The sequence below is a fragment of the Misgurnus anguillicaudatus genome, chromosome 9, assembly GCF_027580225.2.
Source record: "Misgurnus anguillicaudatus chromosome 9, ASM2758022v2, whole genome shotgun sequence".
Lineage (NCBI taxonomy): Eukaryota > Metazoa > Chordata > Actinopteri > Cypriniformes > Cobitidae > Misgurnus > Misgurnus anguillicaudatus.
The window spans coordinates 31,349,702-31,372,758 of record NC_073345.2 but is presented as its reverse complement, the minus strand read 5'-3'; the positions used below and the strand labels follow the sequence as shown (position 1 = coordinate 31,372,758).

The following is a 23,057-nucleotide window of genomic DNA, read 5'->3' as shown; positions in this document are numbered from 1 at the left end:
ACATGAACAAGAGTGCTGTTATGGCTGTACATCAGCACAGCTATGCTTCACCGTAGGCCGCAGTGCTTCACAGTGTGCTTATATACAGCCACAGCAGCACGCCTGCGAAAGTGATATTCTTTCTCAACAGTTCAACGAACAATGGAAAATATGTAAATTGGGATGGAGAAACCAAAAGCTGTTCAAAAACCCTCTTATGTATGGAATTATTTTTTGTTTCTAAGTTTTGTTCTCTTGAGTCTCTTCCTATGAATCGTGGCACGAATCGTAGTGTAGTGTAATATTTACATACATACATACACACACACACAGTGTGGCATGAAATATGTCCAATGTATGTGTATTAAAAAATATTCCAAACAAACAGGCTTGCATGTCACACAAGTGACATTTTATGTTTTGGAAATTCCAATAACATTTCAGATAAACCATTCTGATTAACTGTAAATTACATACAGTCAGTGGTTTAACATTTCAGGTTATCATTAGTATCATCTTGTCGTACTGTACAACCTGTCATCACTGTATATCTGGAATGACACTCAACCAAACTTTCAAATGTCATGTGAGTTTTAGGCCTGATTACAAGTGTGACGCTATAAATACCGGAAATACCAACTGTATCTCAAATAACACTTAATCAAAACCAGTAAATAAAGTACACACTGGTGAAACATTTATATAAGAAAATGAAAAGTTAACAACTTTCTGATTAATGGGCCTGGTACCCAAGTGTTTTTCACTTCTCTAGTATTACAGAATTAGAATCATTCATGATCTGATGGCATGAATGTGATACTGTTACTGTAAATGTTCTGAATCTGTAATTCCACTAAGTGTAATTATATGGATCACAAAGAGTCACTAGCTGTCGATTACGCTGGCTGTGAAAATGAACCCCCTGAATAACTTACAAGCTTTTTGATCCTACAACAAAATCCCAAACGTTCAATCCAATAGACTACAGTTCAACTGGTGTCTGCACAAGATGTCTCTACTCTACAGCTCGTCTCCATCAAAGCAATAAAGCTCAATCTTGTTCCATTATTTGCTATGATTCCAAACTTCACCCTCCATTCTCACAAGTGGTGCAGCCCTACCCATGACTGCCCCCTGCTGGAGAACTTCAATACTGTCCCGGTGCGATGACAGATACAATGCATCGAACGTACAATGTAACATTTTGCGAGTATTGAATGTTCATTTAAACGCTAAAATGTAACATTCCTCCAAACAAAATAGCTAGAACTAGATTACTGACCACGGCAGAAATAGTCTAAATCAGAACACAACTTACAAACTGTAAACAAATAACAAAAACAACCAATTTTAGGAACAAACTGAGCAGAAATCCAAGTAATGCGTTGATCGTTATTGACACATACAAAGCTTTTTTTAGAAACCAAGCAAACCATTTCAACGCATAATAACTTTCATACAAATTAAATATGACACACATAAAGGATATAATTACCAGAATATGAAGTGGCATTTATCCGTTAGCAGCACGTAACACTGATTAAACCTCTTTAAAAATAGCAACACCTAGTTATAAAACGACCTTCGAAGGCCGGATGAAAAGCAAACAACTCGTGTTTTGTAGGAAACTCTCGTGGGTCGGGGTCTGAAGCTCTCGAATAATTTAACGTGAAGCTCACCTCTATCTGAGGTCCGTTGGAGAGGAGACGTGTGACCGCGCTCATCTCTGCGCGTCCCCGGTCCAAACCTCGCTGAGCGGTTCGGTTACATGAAATCCTTTCTATTTACCGGTAAAGCCTCGTCGAAAGCACATTGTGACAGCATTCCCCCCACCCGTTCACTCAGAAAGTCAATGCTGACTGGGAAAATTTGAGGTTGTAGGTAGGCGAAGTTCCTCTGACAGAACTTTTTCACCCACTCAGACAGAAAGCGCAAGTGCGCATGTGCGCGGTCCTAGCGCCGACGGTTAACAGCTCAGGGCAACAAGGCCACGCTTATGAACTCATGCCTGGGTCAAATTTCACAACAAAATAATTTACATTTTTGCAAAAATCATTTTCTTATAAGTTTAAATATACGAAAGTATGGATAATTACAAAGGATCACAGATTTACTCAACTGTTTAAAAGTTTAGGGTCACTCGCTTATTTGTTAATTTCTTCCAAATTTATTTTTAATAAAAAAAATATCAAAACTACTGACAAAAAATTTTGTTGTGACAAAAATAAAATAAAAATGTCTTATATTTAAAACGTGTTTAATGTTAAAAATATGCCTTCAGATAAAAGGTTTTTAAGATCATGAGAAACATTTTAGTTACGTTAACTTTAGCATAGTAGTGTTTTTTTTTTCATTTTGATTCTGGAGTGAGATACAACCTACATAAACATTGACAGGCTTTGCCCAATAACTCAACGAGTAACAAATATACACAGCGTTGTGAAGTTGACCACAATACAGAAGAGATGTGGACCATAACACCTACAGGTAGTTATTTCTTGCGCCCTTGGACATATAGCATTTAGGCACTTTTGACATAATAAAGAAATTTACAGGAAAACACCACCGTTACATGAGTAGTTACACGAGTAAGCATGGTGGCACAAAATAAAACGTGAGGATTTTTTAAGCACATAAAAAATGAGAATGGTCGAGTGTATTGTATGGCGGAAAGGGCACTTAGTTTGCAGCACTTCGACAATATAGTTCTCCATTTTTATCCGCTTAAAAAAAATCGCCATGTTTTATTTTGTGCCACCACACTTACTCATGTAACCCCTCATGCAACAGTCTTCAAACAATGCAAACATGGAAGTGTTTGGTGGCCCCCAAACTCATTCCCGTTTGGATCCTAAGGAATGAATGAGGCTAGGCTAAATGCTAACACAATCACAATGCGCTGTACAAAGATTAAGTGTACGCATTGAAAAAATATAAGTACGTATTACTTTGTCAACACTGAGGTAAGAACGTAGTAAAATATTGAAAAATAGTGTTGTTTTCCTTTAAATGACAGATACATTGCCCTATAGGTTTCATTGCAGCTGTCACTATTAAAGTGGAGTATGATTCACAAAATGGGTCCTTAAACTTAATGTTTGACTAGAAGAATAAAATATTTTGCGAACACTTTACCCGAAAGAGTTTCAGTCACCCGAAGATAACATTAGTAAGCACCCGTAAGTGTATGACATAAAACCAATACTTACAATAGAAATAAGTTTATTTGTCTGAGATGTATTTGTATTTGAAAAAAATCAATAATTTTGTTTAATAGGAAAAAAAAGTTTATTTACAAAACCTTTATTTCATCCACTGAAATCACTAGTAAAGCTAGTGTAAATCCTGGCCACTCTGCCATTTTTGTAGCAAACCTAAAAATCATCTAAGGATCCACAGAATTCACTCAGTTTCCTGACTTTTAACCCATGTATTAGGTGATTGGCTGGTGTCAGGGTGGGCCGAGTCAGTCAGACGAGCATCATTGAAGCGTTCCCGTGCACGCTCCCAGTTCCTCTGGTTTTTGGTTTTGGTGAGCGAGGCATCTTCTACGGACATAACGACTCCAGAACCAAGCCCAGACTGAGCCTTGCGTAACTGCAACTGAATCTACAACACAAACACACACAAGGGAAGGTTAGGACCTGAGGCTCAAGTGCATCCCAAACAACAGACATTCAGAAAAAGAAATGCTGTGCAACAGAATAAATGAGTATTACCGGATCTTTCCTTCCAGTTCCATCCTTGCCGAGCCCCTCACCTCGCTTCCAGCCCATCTTTTCCAGCATCTGTTTACCCTTATTCTCATCACCTATTTCACTATATAAACATAAAGGTAAACATACTTAAATCACAGACTGAGAAAAAATCACTTCAATGTTTAGCTTTAAACTGTTGTGTTTATACTCAAGAACTTCACTGCAGTAAAGATCTTTATTATAATGGGAACTGTTTGACTGGAAAGGTTGTCACATACACGTGAACCGAAGCTGGAGCGTCGTCTCTTTGGAATGTTCCCTCGCTCCCAACCATCTGCCGACGGTTTTCTGCTCTGTCTTTATACCTGCTGTTCTTCACGACCTTCTGTTCTTCATAATCACTATTCTGAAACACACACGTACACAAGACTCATTATGCTGTGAAGTTAATAAAACAGACAACATACAGTACCAGCAGAACTTGATATAACTAAGTGTCTTAAAGGGGATAATTCATGAAAATCTGACCTAAGTGCTATAATTGAGTCCCCAGTGCTTCTATCAACCTAGAAAATGCGTAAAAGATCAACCCAGTAACTTAGTTTTGGTAAAGCATTCTCTGCAAGCATGTAAAAAATAGATCATTGAAATCTGGCTCCCCTTGTGATGTCAGATGGGGATAAGACTACCCCATCCCCTCCCCCCATAACCTGCACTATCCAACCACAGCACTGCCATTTACAGGGTTCCCACACCTTAGTTAACTTCCAATTCAATGACCTTTCAAGGACTTTCTAAGTCCAATACCCTCAAATTCAAGGACTAATTGTGGGGACACATTTCAAATGAGAGCAAGATTACATCGTGTTACCTTTTAAGATACATTGTTACAGTTCCCTTTCAAGGGAACTCACACTGCGTCACTGCGGTGACACTCTGGGGACACCTCCAATGGTAAGTGCGTCTGAATTTGTATATTAAATTCAACCAATGGTGAGGCTTAACGACAAAGACAGGGTGACGCGGAAGCCAGGAAGTATATCACTATCTGAAATATTGCCAAAGACGGCGTTACAGGGACGCAGGAAGTATGACAAGGGAGACGCAGCGTCACGTTTCCTTCTCGGGGAACAACAGTTACATACGTAACCCAAGACGTTTTCATGTGTCAAACACAACTATGCAAAAAAGCATTTTGGTATGAATCAACGTTAGAATACAGAAGATATAAGCATTTAAAGTGAACAGTTTAGCATGGTGTTAGAGTTTAGCAAGTCTAGAATTTTTATGATATTATCCTACACTACACAGGTAATAATATGGATTTTTTTCCAGGAAACTTTTAGATTCAAGCACTTTCAACGACCTGTATCTATATTTTCAAAAACTTCCCAGGACCTTAAATTTTTTCCCCCACATTCACAAACTTTCAAGGATTTCAAGGACCCGTGGCAACCCTGAAAGTATTAAAATCTTACATATTTAAATTGTCCAATCGGGCCAGTGACTGTTGCATCGCTGCTGACACCACACATTAATTATCTTACCAATGATGCACAGAGAAATCGCTCATGTTGCAGAAAATTACGTAACTATATTACAAAATTACAATAACATAACTGGCCTTTAAGCAGTGTCTGGTGCGCCTTTTTATTTTATTCGTGCATCCGCACCCGTTATGTGCACCCCTGTCTATCCTGTAACCATTTAACACTTGACCATTCACATTCCTGCCCAATAGAGGGCAGCACTGAGCAATCCTCATTACTGCCACAGATCAATACACCTGCACCTTTTGAAAACTTTATTGCACTTACTTTAAGACCATATTTAACCTTCATCATCTTCAGTTCTTTCTGTCGTTGAATTTCCTTGTCTTCTTTGCTAAGAACGGATCCTGAAACACATACGCAATACTCAGCCTGGGCGAGGTTGATTCAAGTTTGAGATATAAATGAAACAGTTCAGAGTCTTATCAACAACGCCCATCATGTCCTAAACACAGCATTGTTGCATGATCATAGCATTCCATCAGTGACTATGACTTCTGCATATTATGCATTCTTACATGTGCATTTCCAGACCTTTTGCTTTTGTATGTGCATGCATTTACCCGAGGTCTCCTCTTTCTTATGGCGGTTCAGATGTGCTATGATCTGCCCTGGTTCACAACCATCACATGTGTCGGTTCCAGTGTGAATGTGGAAGGACAGAACGGTTTCGCCCATCTTCACTTCATCTCCGTGAGTCAAAGGCCAAGGGTCACAGCGAACCTTGGGCTGCAGAGACCAAGTTGAGCAAGTTGCAACACTACAATTCTCATTAATGTGTGTCCAATATAAGAAACAGCTGTGTTACCTGTAATATTCTGTTTCCATTGATGACGGTACCGTTCTGACTGCCCTGATCTATCAACATATAACACTGCTGCTCCTGGTCAAAATAAACCTCTGCATGGGACTACACACACACACACACACACACAAAGAGTGAGAGAGATCATCTTTAATATTTTAGTATTCCTATACATGCAGAGGATACATACATATACATATACATATACATATACATATACATATACATATACAAATAAATATAAATATAAATAAATGAAAGTTTAAATGCTTATCACTGGTTCTCTCTGTTTTTTACCTTACTGATACCCAACTCTGGAATTTGGATGGCATGATTCATGTCTTTCTCTCTGCAATCAGATATATACAAACATTCACTTGTTAAATTTGGCTCAACTTAAGGTTAACACAAGCGCGCTCACACACGCACACACTCGCTGTACCAACCTGCCGATTGTTGCAACAGTGTCAGCTGTGAGGATGAAGAGCGTGCCCGTATCCAGTACAGGGGAACGAACGACAGTCACCCGAACGCAGGGCGGCCAGCCTTCTGTAACACAAACACACACGCAGAGCACTGTTTAGTTTTAAGGGGTCATATCAGTGAGAACAAACTATTCCTTCTAAACAAAAAGTTCAATGCAATATATCTTGACATATGCAAACATTACAAGGCAAAGTTTTAAACACACTTTAAACAGAAGGCCTCTCAAGTAACACCATTCAAAATAGCAATCTACTTAACTACTCTCACTAGAGATAAACGAATGTATCCGTTGAATAATGACTTAACATTTTTCTCTTGGTAATAAATAAAAATACTTGCCAAAGAAAATTATATCAACAAAGTATATTTGGACAATTAACTTAAAGTTAAACAGATACTAGTATACTTTAACGCAAGTGTATTTTAACTTTAGCTAATAAAAAAAAGTTTAATGGCATTAAAAAAAGGTTTTAATGACAAAAATAAAATAAGTTACAAATCGGTCACTTGACGTACTTTACTCTGACTCTTGCGTACGTGTAAAAGGAAATGTCAGCATCAGAATAGTATGCGCGTAGACGTACTGTACAAACACCGGCTGTTTTTTGTAATGCCGTGTATTTTGTCCTTGCATGTCCTCATAGGTGTAAAATTACCTCTACTGATGATTTGACTTTTCTTTGTAAGCTTTGAATTTCTTCTCTTTATTTACATTGAACGAGTAAGTCTTACTGAGGGCTTACACCAGATGCGAGTTCAACGATTTGCGCGAGTAGATTACATACAAAGTCAATGCAAAGACACGATCAGAGGCGTCCTCGCATGGGGCGATGCGAATGACGCGATATGGGCGGCGCGCTTGCCGTGAAAACACGCGTCTTCGCCCAAGATGAAAATATTCAACTCGAGCAAAAAATTAGCATGACACGAAGTTAAATCCCGCGAGTAATCTAGATTGAGCAACGCGATGCGATTGCACGCTTCGCATTTGGTGTAAACCCACAGTTAGAAGGCTTCCATGTCATTTCACCATATTAAAAAACTATAATAGCAGAAAGGGACAAAAAGCACTAGCCTACCGCAACACGTTTCCACTAAACGTTTTCATTCAGAACTCGTGAACCAGCTGAAACGGACAAGGAGATCAGTGAGTAGGCTACATAACGGCTACCGTAGTTGCAACACGCATTTGGAAAAGCGAGGCGCTAGAGAGCTCTATTCGTTTGAATGCAAACTACAATTTCACCACTAGATGGGGGAAATCCTACTTATTGTCCCTTTAATTACAAAAATCAAATAAGTGACAAATCGGTACGTAAGGTTTAGCGTAAAGTGCGTGATGCAAATTTCATCATCAAAATAACGTGCGTGTACTGTATAAATGCAGCCGGATTTTTGTAACTGCGTATACTTTGTACGGGCAGGTTGCGTAAACATAGAAGTCAGAAGATGCACAGGGCAAAACCTAACGCAAGGTTAGTTGTAACAGGGACTGTTTACATTGTTGCATAGGGTTAAGCGATTTGTTTTTCTAGTATTGTTTTCACGCTGCCAAAAGACCATCTCCCACAAATTTATGGAAATGTATGACGTTTTTTCCATAGAATTATTGATGAAAGACGCATGCAAGTAATTTTTTTCATCATATGTTTTTTTTTCGGTTTCTGAGTTGGGTGTGTAAGATACCAAAACCAATGTTATGTCATCTTAATCAGTGTTTTGTTGAAAAAAACAAAGCATAATTTTGAAATATGTCTGCAGCTCTTAGCAACTTTTTTGGTAGGCTTGAAAATATTTTCACCCAGCGGGGTTAGTTGTAACCCTGTGCTACAACTAACCCCTCAGCATTAACGAAATGAAAACAGCTAAAATTAGTTAGCGTAATTCTCGCCGTTGTTTTAAATAGGCTACACACGAATGTTTGCTGGCTGCAAAAAAAATAAATGTGCCTGTCTTGTCAAATAATTATTTATTTTTCTTTAAAAATGATTGTAAAAAATTAAAATCATAAATGAAATTAATGGCTAAAGTCAGACTTTGATTTTCATCATCTCAGAATTTGATTTTGAGACTTTAGTATGGTTTTAACAGACTGGGTCACATATAAAAAAAATGTTATTACATAATTGTGCTTCTTTTTCTCACATATTTAGACATTTGTATCTATTTATAATTGAACTATGGTTAGATGAGGGATGGATAGTGTATATACCTGTTTATTATAGGCATATATATAAACAATATCCACTTCAAGTATATAGAAAAATAGTATTGAAATATTTGCCTGTAAACTTAATTTTTAGCAAGTGTTACAAATAACCCCACCCATGGGGTAAGTTGTAATGTTTGCACTTCTGTCATGTTTGATGTAATTGTCCAAGAACTTCAAATGGTCATTTGTAGCAGTGTATAAATATGTGTTGCTTGTGTATAAATATAATTAATCAAACTCAAATATTTTTTTATGATTTAGCCAAAACCAAAAAGCGTTAGGTTGTGCCCTGCTCTCCCCTACTAACACAGGGGCATGTCACCAATTATTTTGCTAAGGTTTGCATATGGTGGTGTTTTTAATGACAGCTTTTTTAAAATTATATTATATTATATTCCTAAAATAAAAAATATACCAATATATCGCCCTGGTTTACGGTTGGGCAGTGTATCGCATCAGTTTGCACCGCAATGCCTGTATCGTGACACATATCGTATCGCTAGATTCTTGTCGATACACCGGTTTAAAGAGTGATGGCAGTAGTATATTTATTTGATTAAAGATATTTTACCAAAAAATTTATTATGAATGCATATAACCATGTTTAGTTCCATGATGAAAATGAAAGCTGTATGCCACTTACAGTGATGCCGGTAACGCGTTACTTAGTAACGCGTTACTCTAATTTTACCACTTTTTTTAGTAACGAGTAATCTAACGCGTTAATATTTCCAAACCAGTAATCAGATTAAAGTTACTTATCCAAGTCACTGTGCGTTACTATTTTTGAAATTTTCCTTAGTAAAATATATATTTTCTTGTATATTTCTTCTTGCGTCTCGGGAAGTGAAGTCAGGTGTGCGACAAGTCACGTTTTCAGCACGAGGACAATTCAGGTCACGTGTAAGCGACACAAACGTAAACAACGTACAATGGAGAGAGAAGAGAGATGCAGCTACAAAAACACTACGTCAAATTTAAAAAAAACAAACATTTGGAGTCGCGGCACGGCGCAGACAGTCAAACTAAGAGCAAGTCCCACATAGTCCCACCCGGTGATGCGAAGCAGTGAGCAGGAGTTCATCCACTACCCAAACAACAAAAGCTGGACTTCAGTGCAAAACCAGTAAGTGTGGGAGAGTTGAAGAACGAAAGTAACAAAGCGATTTTCTCCGAGTCCTGATAACATCTAAATCTCACTATGACAGCATATTAGCACATAACCTCTGAAAGAGTTGACAAATATCGCGTTATTTACTCACCGATTTCCACGTGTAGATACAGAACTGTGTTTTCAACCATGATAAGTACATTCCAAAAGCGGTCTTTTTTTCTTACAACGCGTTGTTTTCTCATTTCATGTGTTACAATACTGATAAATCTACAAGGTATTTACTATATAACATCCTGAAGACTTCTCAGTTTTTCAAAATAAAAGTAAGTCGAGTTTATAGAGTAAGTAGATCCTGTCGGGTCAAAAGTAACACTTGTTAGTTTTGTCCCGCTGCTAATACTGTGTATAATATGGTAAAAAATTGATATTATTCTAATTTGATTTAATTTTATTTTCATAGTGTTCAAACTATTGAATTTTTGTTTAGTCTCAGCAATTTAAGTTTGTACTGTTGGTTGCTTTTGAAACATTTGATAAAACTGAAATTTAAAATAAAAATGTAATTTAATTATTTTTTACAAAGATAAATGACAAAATAAGTTTGCAGTTACATATTAAAGAGGTCATAGTAATATATATTTAATAAAAACAAGTGTAACACAAAAATCTATCATGTTTTGTTGTGTTACTTTTGACCCACCTGTGTGTTACTTTCGTCCCTGCTGTCAAGGTCAAAAGTAACAATTCACTACTCTTGTTTAAAGTGAAATTATTCAGAAGTCGTTTTACATTTGTTCAAAATTCCAGCTGGTTTTGATAGACCACACTTGTGAGTTATTGACCACAACAAAAATATATCTCTGTCTAAAACATTAACTTTTAAAATTAAGTTTTTCTGAAAATGGCCCCTGCTCACCCCTATTTATGTTAAGTGAAGTCAAGAAAGACTCATATATATATATATTTTAGTTTTTTAAAACACAACAGTTCAACTTAAAATGTCAGGAGATACATTGTTGACGTTACTGTTAAAAATGCACTTCCAATAAAGTGAGTGTTGGCAAAACCGGTTGTCATTTTTAATGTTGAGGCAGTGGGGGTGTTGGCAGCTACTGGAATGTAACTAACAAAGTAACTTGTAATCTAACTTAGTTACTTTTAAAATCAAGTAATCTGTAAAGTAACTTAGTTACTTTTTAAAGGAGTAATCAGTAATCAGTAATCAGATTACTTTTTCAAAGTAACTGTGGCATCACTGGCCACTTAATGATGACAAGGTCATGCTTAACTTTAAAACAGGTAATTAATTCTGATTAACACAGACCCGGTCCATCTTTAAAAAGCAAACAGACAATAATTAAGCTTCTGTCCACCTCTTTCTGTAGGGAATGTATTACAGATTAATCCTATGCTTCGTTCCTCTCACCTTCCTGCCCTCGCATTTCAACTTCTCTCTCTGGACTTTCATGAGCAGGCAGAGCAGGAGATGAAGTTGAGGACGATGATGACGATAAAGGTCTTTTCTCTCCATCCGACCCTGTGATCTCTCCTTCCTCTGGCTCACTCTCACCCTTCACATGTTCAGTGTGTGACTTCCTGTCCCTGCGAGTCTCAGAGCGAGATCTGTTCCTCTGCCCCCTCCCTTTCTTCCTGTTCCCGCTGTGCGTGTCATCAGAATGCGACCCATTCTCTCTCCTCCTCCTGCTGTGCGTATCAACGGAGCGCGACCTGCTCCGTCTCCGGGTTTTCTTTCGGTCCGTGGAGCGCGACCTGCTTCTATCTCGACTCTTGGCTCTTCTGGATCTGTCTGTAGCACTGACTCGCTGAGGGCTTCGGGATCGAGATCTGCGTCCTTTCTTGTGTGATGCGGTGTCATTTTTCTGTCCTTTGTGATGGTTTTCTGGCTTTTTGTCAGACTCCGCCTCTTTATGGTCCTGTGAGTGAGCAAACACTCAGCCAATGAGACGAAGGATCCGCCTCCAACAGTAATTGCGCAAGCTTTGTTATGTAGTGCAATTACAAGTTTTGTATTTGCTTATATGTTGCCATTTGAGTCCCAGTTTTCAGTTTGTTTCATTTTCAAGATGCAGTACGACACAAAGTCCCCATTTACAACCCCAACATCTGAACACCTCTTTTAAGTTTTTATTTGGGTATCTTTGGCACTTTTATTAACAAAGTCAGAGAGGGAAAAGGGCCAAAATGGATTTGGAAATGGTACGAGTTAGATTCAAATTTATGTTACCTGTCTGAGGACCACGGGTCAATGTCTCCAAAAATGTTTTTAATAAATCAAACAAACCAAGCTAAAAACTAAACCAACTTCAAAAATCCAAAACTATGTTTGCAAGTATTGCCATAAATGTTTATTTGTCCTCTCAGTTCCCACATAAAAACAAACAAATTCTGGCACCTTACATAGTGATGCATAGCGATTAATCGTGATTAATCTATAGCAGAATAAAAGTTTTAGTTTACATTATATATGTGTGTGAACTGTGTATAATTACTTTGTATAGATAAATGTACACACATGCATGTATATATTTAAGAAATGTTCACGTGTGTATATACATTTGTTTATTTATGTAAAGTTTATATTATATATATAAATATAAATATTTAATATTTAAATATATTTTTTTCTTAAAATTATACATGCATGTGTGCATTTTTAAAAATACATAATTATTATACATTAAATATATTTCACACACATATATGATGTAAACAAACTTTTATTCTGCTATAGATTAATCGCGATTAATCGCGTCTGCAAATATAAAAAAATTAATTTCTTCCTTTCGACTGAACAAAGAACGACAAACATCTTGAATGACATGAGGGTGAGCAAATTATTATAATTTTTTATGACAGTGGAGTAATCCTTTAAAGGTGCAGTGTGTAATTTTTAGAAGGATCTCTTGACAGAAATGCAAAATAAAATACAAAACTATATTATCAGGGGTGTACAAAGACCTTTCATAATGTCCCGTTATGTGTGTATTACCTTAGAACAAGACCTTTATATCTACATACAAAGAGGGTCCCCTTAGATGGAAGTCGCCATTTTGTGCCGCCATTTTTCTACAGAAGCCCTTAACGGACATTTTTTTTTACTAAGTTGTCTCCGACGATCACATGTTTATCCGGTGGGAGCTACCGTAGCTTCTCTATGGGGCAGTTTCCCGGACTGGGATTAGACTAGTCCTAGACTTAAACACTTTTTAGAGCTCTCCAAACTGAAAACAACTTGCACTGACATATCTTAAAATACATCAGTGCCCTTTGCTTTACCTCAAAATGCACACAGGTAATGTTTTTAGTAAGGCATGTTTGTTAAAACTAGTTATATTTCCTAATTAAACTAAGGCTTAGTCCTGGATTAAGCTAATCCAGGTCCAGGAAACCTCCTCTATGTGTTTCAAAAGCAAGGGGTGAGCAGTGGACTACGCCGTTGGTTGCAATGCGCAACCTCACCACTAGATGCCGCTAAAATTTACACACTGCACCTTTAATGGATTTTGCCAACAACCCGGTATTTGTGAAAACCTGAGGCCGGGATTTAAGCGGATTTAAAGCAAAGTATTTAATCCTACGTGGCGAGATCATTCGGTTTATATCATTATCTCATCTTTGACGGAGGTAGCATTTAGCGTTTTTTGCATCTGCGCTCCTCAAATTCAACTACCTTAAATCACATTCGGTTGATGCATGTCATATCTATTTACTTAAGCTACAGAAGCTAAAACTCTATAAACTAGACCATACCTCTGACTGCCATCCGCTTCAATTTCTCTATCTTCAACTGACCCATTGAGTAAGTCAAATCCTGAACCTACAGCAAAAGGAACAGCATACGGTCAGCTCTCGTACAGACCCCTCTCTGTGACGCTTCTTATGGCGCTTTTCCACTGCATGGTACGGCTTACATTTGGGTGGGTCACTGTGTACGGTACCTATTTATAGTTAAGTTCCTAGCGAGCCGTACCAATACTAAAATGTGAATACTGCGGATCACGGATTGGTCAGAGATGTCGTCATTTGCGCATTGTGGTATGAATCTCGTTTTTAGCAGTAAAACAAACAACATCCACATCCCAAAAATCAACACCACCATTCCATCAATATGCTCCATCACACCCGTATTGTGCGCTTGTTTGTGTCGCATTAATGATGATGGCATCCGAAACTGCCTACTTTCATACTATATAGTATGCGAAATGCAGTAGGCGACGAGTAGTATGTCCGAATTTATAGCATTCTAAAAACAGTAGGCGAATAGTACCCAGATGACCTACTATCTCCGGCGAGATCCTAAGGTGTTCATTCGATGGACCCTTTACTATCCCACGAGCACCCAGGAGAGGAATTATCCAACAAAGAAGATTTTTATTCAAAAATGTCCAAAAGCAGTAACGCAACTCTATACAAATTAGGGTTGCAACGATTAATTGCGTGTCCCATTAAAAATGCGTCCGAAATCAATTCAGAATTGATTTTGAATGGTTTCATGCACAGCTTGTGCGTGTACTACGGCATTTGGTTAGTAAGGTTGGTTGGTTATTGATAAGTCCTTATCAATATAAAATCATTATGAGTCCGAGTCGTTTATAGCGTGCATTTAAAAAAGCAACACTTGTTAAACAAAATAATTAAAAATTTTCTTTATTATCATGAAAATACCTGAAACAATTTAAAGAACAGCGATATAAATATTCCTATAGACATTTCCTGGAATAGCGTTTGTAATGCTACTACTTCTGTGGCACAAAGGGAGTTTCTGCAAGAGAGCGCCCCCTGACTTTGGGATGTGCCGCGATTTCACCGTAATTCATTAAAATTAATTTTGAGAAAACGCACATCTGCACGATTAATCGTTGCAGCCCTAATTCAAATGCAAAAACATATATTAAACAGCTGTCCCTTGTGGTTACATAGCGCTAGCTTAACGTCATTCAAGTTAATGGCTAACTTCTTGTTATGATGAGGTATGTCGCGTGATTTATCAAAATGGCAGATGTAGCACGTCCGAATTCATTCATACTCTCCATATTCATACTATATAGTACCTACTGTTTCATCTAATTCAGTACCCACTGTCAAAGTATTTCGGGCATGCATTGAAGCTCGAACCAAAGAAAAGCGAGCCGAGCCAAGTAGTACCACACCATAGAAAAGCGCCATTATACTGACCTTCATATTCAATCAACATCATTTAATGAAGAAACACTGAAAACTGAGACTCAAGCAACAAGAGACTAATAAACTCCGTTTACAATCTTAATTTGAATCTGAATCCGAATCGGGCTGAGCTAAAAGCTTAAATTCATAAGGAAGTGTGTCCACCAGCAAATACAAATCATTGTGAATTGAATGAAAAAAAAAACGTGTCCGTGTATATCTCACCCCTCTGTCGGGACAGGAAGCTTTATCTGCGCTCTTCACCGACTTCCTGTTTTTCCAGTCTTTGCTCTTCCTCTGTGGCGTCTGCTCCGCGTCAGGGTGTGCGGCGGGCACCTCTATTCTAGAGTGAAATTCGTATTTTCCACTTTCCGGGTCGTAATAATAATACATGCCTGTGTTGGCATCGTAGTACAGCTGACTGGACTGTGGTACAGGAAAAAACACATTAGTACGGACGATTAAGATTATACAAGATTACACAAATAATGGGCAATAAACAGCAGTCGACTGTCCCAAAAGATTCTAGCGTTTATTTGGATGACGTAGGAGGAACTTACAGAATCGTAGTAAAATCCAGTGCTGTTGTCATAGTACATGCCAGAAGTTTCATCAAACACAAAGTTAGTCTGGTTTAACGCCTCCTCTGCGGTCGCTCTGAGCATGTCTGCTATAGATTTGCCTTCTCCAGACGCCTCCTAAAATACAGCAATGCAGCATATTTACACACAGTAGAAATTGGCCAATATTTATTTCTTTTTTAATAATTATTTTGTTTACAATTAACTATTTTTGGATATATGTTGGGATTATTGGTTATGTCATAGGCACCTTCGATTTTGTATTATTTTGGCTAAATTTCAGATTGTTTTGACATCTCCTGATCCAAAAAACCAGCATGTTTGAACACAGTAGAAATTGGCTAATATTTGTTAATTTTTTTATAATTATTTTGTTTACAATGAACTATTTTTGGATACATGTTGACATTATTGGTGTTATAGACACCTTCAGTTTTGCATTATTTTGGCTAAATTTCAGATTGTTTTGACATCTCCTCATCAAAAAAAACAAACAAACAAAAAACAGCATGTTTGAACACAGTAGAAATTGGCTAATATTTATAATTTTTTAACAATTATTTTGGAATTATTTGGAAATATATAGGGATTATTATGGATTATTGGCTATATTATAGACAGTTTTAACTTTGTATTATTTTAGCTAAATTTCAGATGGTTTTGATGTCTCCCAAAATACTGCATGTTTTTTAACACAGTAGAAATTGGCTAATGTTTATTCATTTTCCAAAAATTATTTTGTTTACAATCACCTATTTTTGGATATATGTTGGGATTATTGGCTATATTATAGACATTTTTGATTTTGCATTATTTTGGCTAAATTTCAGATCTGATTTAAAAAAACAGCATGTTTAAACACGGCAGAAATTGGGTAATATTTATCAATTTCTAATAATCATTTTATTTACAATTAACTATTTTTGTATATACGTCTCACAAAATACGGCGTGGCAAATATTCATAAATTTTTTAATAATTATTCTGTTTACAATGAACTATTTTAGGATAAATATTGGTATTATAATAGATTATTGGCTTTATTATAGACTGCTTTGACTGTATTATTTTGACTACATTGCAGATCGTTTTGTTGTTACTTTAAAAGTATAAACGGGCTAATATTTATTTGTTTACTAATAATAACTGTAATTTTACAATGAAAATATTTTTCAAATAATTTCGTTTTCAATTAACTTTTAATTTGGGCTACATGTTAGGATTATTATGAATTATTGGCGATACTATAGATTGCTTTGCCTTTTTATTATTCTTACTAAATTTCTATGCAAGTCCTATCTACTTGAATGGGAAAATATCTCAAAAAATTGTGTGCTTAATTCGCAATTAAACAACATATTTCTGATCAACAATTAAACTCGAATTGAACCATAACATAACGTTTGAAACAGCGCAAAAAAACTTCATGCGCACAGGTTGAAACGTGCCTCACGTCACTATGTATAGAGCCCCTCCCCCAGACAATCATTAGTCCTTATTGATTGTTGAATGGTTATTTTAACTGGAAGGCGGGACCGGGCGGCCATTTTGAGGGTTCCATTGTCCCCTATTCATAGTAATATGAGTGCCTAATCTTATTACATACTGTATCTTTGGTAACATGATGGATTGTTTTTCCTGTATACTATCCTGGAGTTGAAATGCAACGTTCCTAAATACTCATCAGAAAACACATTTACAATTTTACAGTCTTGCCAGAGTTTAAGAATTTTTTATAGCTTTTAAATATACTAAACACTTGAAATGCTCATACAAAAATAAAAAAATAATCACACCTCTGTTTGTGAATAAACATTTGATCCATCCTGTTGCTCAGGATCGGCTGGTACAGTCTCTGTTGTTATTGGTAACACATCAGTTTGCTCTAATGACTCTTGAGTTTCCGTGGCAACAGGCTCTTGAGTTTCCGTGGCAACAGGCTCCTTTGTTTCTGCCGTTGTCTCCGTTGCTGACTGGTAGTATCCGCCATAGTAATAATTATAGTAATCTGTTGTAAGAAGCAGATAACATGTTACTTTCACAACAATGCTGATGGTGAATTGGATTTTAATCTGTGGTACCGAAAAGCATCACTCACCCGTGTCTGTCCAGGTGTACTCTTCTGTCTGAACCTCAGCATCCACCCTCTCTCTCTCTTTTCTCCGTGTCTCGTGGATTTCTGTACACAGTCTATAAACCTAAATCACAAAAGCCAAACGCAACACACGGCCCATCAGCAAATAAAAGTCCTACACACATTACTGACACGCAAATAATGTAAATGTAGAACTACAGGAATAGACACAAAACACCAAGTTTGAGTCCCTAAATCAACAAATGTACCCGACTCACCTGCTCTCTGAGATCTTTATTGTAGCTTTCTGTCGTCTTCTGGAGACGTTCACTTTGGCTGAGCTGTTTCTGCAACTTTTGAAGCTCGTCCTTACATGTCTTCAGTTCCTGACGCAGCACCTCCGCTTGAGATCTTAAATGTACAAGCTCTTCCTCTGAACCCTGTTCAGGGTCTGGTTCTCCTTCCATATCCATAGCCAATAAATTATGTGCCTGTAAGTTTATCAGAAAAACAGGGATTGATTGCATAAATACAAAGGAATACATAACATACTGCATGTTTGACAATATACACGTATTCAAAATGTTATTACGCATAAAACCCTCCATAATGTAATGATGGATGAGGTAATAGTGAACCACTTTACAAGACAACATGGCCGTAACCACAATAGACATCGAAGGGGGACATATCCCCTGCTATAGCCCATTTGATGTGTAACATACCATAGTAAACTTTAATAAATTGTGGTATATAACAAGAGTGCAATGTATTATTAATTATACTGTAGCATTTACTATAGTAAGGTTCAAAAACACTATAGTATGTAGTAATTTTACTACAGTATTTTTTCATGTGAGAGGGGGCACAGACCTCTGTTTTTTGTTTATTTAACAAAACTGGCAACCATGCTCTTGTGAATAAAATGAGTACTGGGTAAAAAACCAGACCAGCCAATCAGAGCAGAGCACTACGAATATACATGAATATGCAAATGAGAACGTAACAACCCACGGAAACGTAACACTAAAAACTCCCTTAATCCGTGGACTTAAAATCACATAAATACCATCAAAAACAAACTACTGTTATGTTTGATAGACGTAAAATAACTATTTGTTTATATCAGTGCATGTTTGCGTATTCCTCCACGCGTTCCTCACCGTTTAAAGCCACCAGTTTTCTTTCGCTTGCGCGTCCCCGCGTGCGTGTCAATCTGCAAATCAAAGATAAACATCACGTGACCTGCGAGCATTGGACACATAATCGTGTAGATGTTTGTGTGATCGTAAAGTGTGTTACAGGCAGCAAACGCGTCGAACTTTAATCCCACTGCAACGGAGGCTGCCATACTTTCACTTTGTAACGTCATGGTCTGCGCGCTTGCGTCACTTCCGTTTGTGTTTATGACACGCCCCCTAGCGTAGAGCATTACCCGCAGCTGTGAGGATGCTCTGGTGGCACAGTCTTTGTTTATTTAAACATAAAACATACAGTTTGTTTTAAGTTTTTGTTTTTTAAAACTGTAGCTCAACTAGCATTGTGCTAGCATTGCAAATGTTATGGGTTTGAATCCCAGGGAACAAACTAATACAAAATAAAAGTCACATTGGATAAAAGTATCTGCCAAATGCATAATGTAAATGCACAAGACCTGTTATTTTTGCAATGTCTGTTTGGATCGCAAGTTTTTATATTTTAGTCTTTTGATGAGCGCATTACAACTCAGACTTTGGTTGGTTAAGATTATAAAGAATTTGGTTGTTATGGGTAATATTTTTGAGATTTGGCCTTTAAAATCTTGAGTGAGGGTCATACTTAAAGGTAATTTGTGTTTTTTTTTGTTAACCATTTTTTTACAGTATCCCCTTTTTGGCAAATTGATAATTAAAAGTCATCAATCATTTTTAAGTAAAGAATTTTTAAGTCATCTTAAATATGTACAAAAAACAATTTCAAGGGATATATATTTTCTATACATTTATTGTTGGCTCTTAAGGACCAAAAAATGACTATAATACAAAGTGGCGTTACCTGGCCTGGACAGCATTATTAAAAAAAAGTTAACCTCAGGAACCTATATAATGTGGACCTTTTAAACTAGCCATTCAGGTGTTGTTTTTAATGTAGTATGTACTTAGAAAAAGATTAGAAAAACAAAAATCAGCTTCTAATGTAAACATATTTATCAAAGCAACATTTCATGCAGCAGAGGGCAGTACAAACAAGTAAAAGTACACAGCTTAATACATCTTTATGATTTCAAAGGTATGGTTACAATTTTTTTACAAACTAACTTCTGTAGGTAGGCTAATGATAATGCCTTCGTGCATACAATTCTACCAAACATTGTAAGCTAAATTCTTCACGAAGCACATTAAGTCAGGATATGAGACTAAATCAAATTAAAACCGTATGCATATTCCACAGTAGCACCTGTGCCAGATGAAGACAATAGGACTACAGGTGCATGCAATATAAAAACGTTTAAAAGGCCATAATAGAGAGGAAATTGGGAAATGACGGCTTGAGTTTTCATTCAGGCTTTAAAGAGGGTCGAGAGAGATTTGCGACAACTCGCATTTCCTCAAACCACATGGTCCTGTAGCCTCAAGCGTAAACTAGGCCTAATTAACACTTGCATCAAGAGCGTAAGATTTAACAGAAGTATTGACACACAGACGTTACACACATACATACACATATAAACGCCCAGCATCCTTTATTGACCCAAATTGCACACTTCATCGACACATGTCAGCTCTAAGTCGACAGAAACTTCTGATACGATTATGATAAAAGGTTGTTCGTCAGCTGGGTCCAGTGTTTATTTAATTACTACATCCAGTTGTGATTTAATTAGGTTGACAGTGCGAGAACTTGTCATCTGGGTGATACACACATCCTAACACACTACTTGACATTCATGTGTGAGTTTGTACCCACTGTAATATTCAATATTGGTGAAGAGTGCATTAGTCTGTGCATCATCTAAAAAAAAATAACAAGGAAATCAGGATTGTTGTCACTTATCCAACATGTGCACTTTGTTTGATATTTATTCACTTTTTTAATTTAAATTTTGGTAAAAACATTGTCTGCTAACATCAACACACCTGTTAATGCAGACTGAAATAATAAGCCACAAGATTTTATGCATTACTATGACTTAATAATAAAGATTATAATAATAAAAGTAAAACATTTATTCACCAGGTTAATTCGTATTATATTGGAAGCTTTTTGCTGTTTTCGAGCAACATATTATATGAATTGGTTTCATACAGAATATGATGTCACAGCTGTGTATGCACTTTTTTAATCATTTACAGTGGATTAAAATATGGCTCATCTAATCTGAATTATATTTATTTATACCACGGCTTTTGAATGCTTTATTCTGATTGGTTGAGAAATGTTCTACGGGTGTTATTTTTCTGTAAAACCCACATCTGCACTGTCCAATGTCTTAAAATAACCACAAGAGCAATGTCTTATGTTTGTGGTAAGCTTGGTACAAGCAGAATCATTGAATAATTGATTGTGCGTTATTTTCAAATAATTTAACGGCCCGTCGTCAATTGTCTCTTACTTGATTAGATTTTTATAAAATTGCCAAAAAATTCTTAGTCAATCATGAAACATTGATGCTGATTTCCAATGCAATGCAACCTGGAATGGATGGATTACAAAAGAAACAAGGTTGCCATGGTTGCATAATTTATTTAAATGCAATTATTCTAAAACTATGAGAGAATGAAAGGATTTTGGTGTCACTGAGTCAAAGGTCAAACAGACTATATTGCATTTATCTATCTGATGTTCTAGGTTCCCTACATGTAATTCGATCATGGTGACAATCAACAAACATAATTTACTTAAAAAAAAAAAACTCTAAATACAACAGATAGCAAACACAGACAACATCAACATCCCTCCTTCATTTTCAAAACAATTTGTTCAGATTACAAGTTGAGCAAACATTTTGACACATTTTGGACCAACACTTTTCAAGTATTTCAGTAAAAAAAAAAATCTTTGTTTGCAACATGTTGAGGGCTAATCTTATTCAATAAACACAAAATAATAAATGGATTAAAAAATCTTTGTTCAATATACATTTTTAAGTTTTTTTTTTTTTTTTACAGTGCATGCTATTTAGTATCATAGGAAGGTTATTGCTGTTTCCAAGCAACATATTGTATGAATCACTTCATACAGAATGTGATGTCGCAGGTGTGCATGCATTTTAGATAATTTACAATGGATTCAAATGTGGCTCATCTAATCAGAATTATATTTATTTAAAAATCAGAGTTTTATTAAAATTCAAACCTTACTGATTTCCAATGCAATGCAACCCAGAAGGGGGCATTACAATAGAAACAAGGTTGCCATGGCTGCATAAATTATAAAAAGTTTTTTGCATCAATGAGTCAAAGGTCAAACTGTCTATAGGTGCATCTAAATTCTTTTCCTTACATCCTAGAATTTGAACAAGGAAAGATGCGATGACGGAGGAGTTGAAGCATTAAGTAAAAATGAGGTATCCTCACTTTCACTTTCTCTGTATAAAATTATCAAGTGCACTAAAAACCAAAAATATTAAACAATTTTTTTTTTTTTAAATTAAACACAAACTTGAGTTAGAGTTAAAAAAGCCTTACTACATTTAAATAAAGACTTTCTTAAAAGTGCACAAAAATGTATATGATGTTTCTATACATAATATTAAATGCGGTCTGAAACAAGTCTACATTTACAATCATTCAATAAATAATACTAATATTTATGCATGTTTAAATATGATTTGAGACGTATAAAGTGGAAGGAGATTTATACGTGTGTCTAGTTTAGTCGATAAAACACTTTTGTATCCTCACTCATGACTCCTCAAGAATCCTCCTAACGCCTTGTTCCTCGTGGTGCAATTAAAGAATTGAGATGTCCTACAAGATGGCAGAGCTCGGTTGGATTCCCACTTTTAGGAGCGAGGAAGCATAAGCACCCGTTTCATTTATCTAATAGTTTACTCTAATGCTTTATATAGACAATGTCAGTTCCCCTATGAGTAATCTGAGATTGGATGTCAATGGTGGGCATCAGAAGGGTTTCATAAAGTGTGAGATTGTATAAAGGCCTTGTCCCAAGGCCTAACCCTCTCCCCCTGCAGTCATCCTCGGAGGAACTTGATAACACCACAAATATACTTGGCAGACAGGTCAGTAAATGGGCCCGGGGCACACCATAGGACAATGGTCTCTGTGAATCTCCAATGCATGGTTCACCTCTTTCCAGTATGACACCTTGGTCCCTTAATCTCTTAACAATCAGTTTCCCACCCATTAAATCTTAGCATCTGATAAAAGGTTTT

General features: G+C 36.6%; 2 protein-coding genes across 3 annotated transcripts in view; both read right to left on the bottom strand.

The window, feature by feature from the left end:
- The window catches only part of pde8b (phosphodiesterase 8B), a 77,247-nt gene extending 75,338 nt beyond the window's left edge, over window positions 1-1,909 (bottom strand). The window contains exon 1 of the mRNA XM_055180125.2: window positions 1,659-1,909. Coding sequence (XP_055036100.2) covers window positions 1,659-1,703 — 45 coding nt within the window. The 5' untranslated portion in view covers window positions 1,704-1,909. The remainder of the gene's footprint in view (window positions 1-1,658) is intronic.
- A 1,334-nt stretch (window positions 1,910-3,243) lies between these two features.
- aggf1 (angiogenic factor with G patch and FHA domains 1) lies at window positions 3,244-19,091 on the bottom strand. Of its 2 annotated transcripts, none has more exons than XM_055180613.2 (16): window positions 18,986-19,091; window positions 18,847-18,899; window positions 17,962-18,174; window positions 17,708-17,807; window positions 17,406-17,617; window positions 15,589-15,726; window positions 15,254-15,454; window positions 13,616-13,682; window positions 6,479-6,581; window positions 6,330-6,381; window positions 6,036-6,137; window positions 5,791-5,956; window positions 5,495-5,574; window positions 3,956-4,083; window positions 3,699-3,798; window positions 3,244-3,588 (listed from the first exon to the last, which is right to left on the bottom strand). In XM_055180613.2, exons 3-16 carry the CDS (start codon window positions 18,154-18,156, stop codon window positions 3,382-3,384), a joined length of 1,851 nt encoding a protein of 616 aa, XP_055036588.2. In that variant the 5' UTR covers window positions 18,157-18,174; window positions 18,847-18,899; window positions 18,986-19,091; the 3' UTR covers window positions 3,244-3,381. The 2 variants fall into 2 exon arrangements, with proteins under 2 accessions (XP_055036588.2, XP_055036585.2); XM_055180610.2 differs by lacking the exon at window positions 13,616-13,682 and adding an exon at window positions 11,271-11,778 and having other exon boundaries at window positions 18,986-19,090.
- Window positions 19,092-23,057: the final 3,966 nt, after the last annotated feature.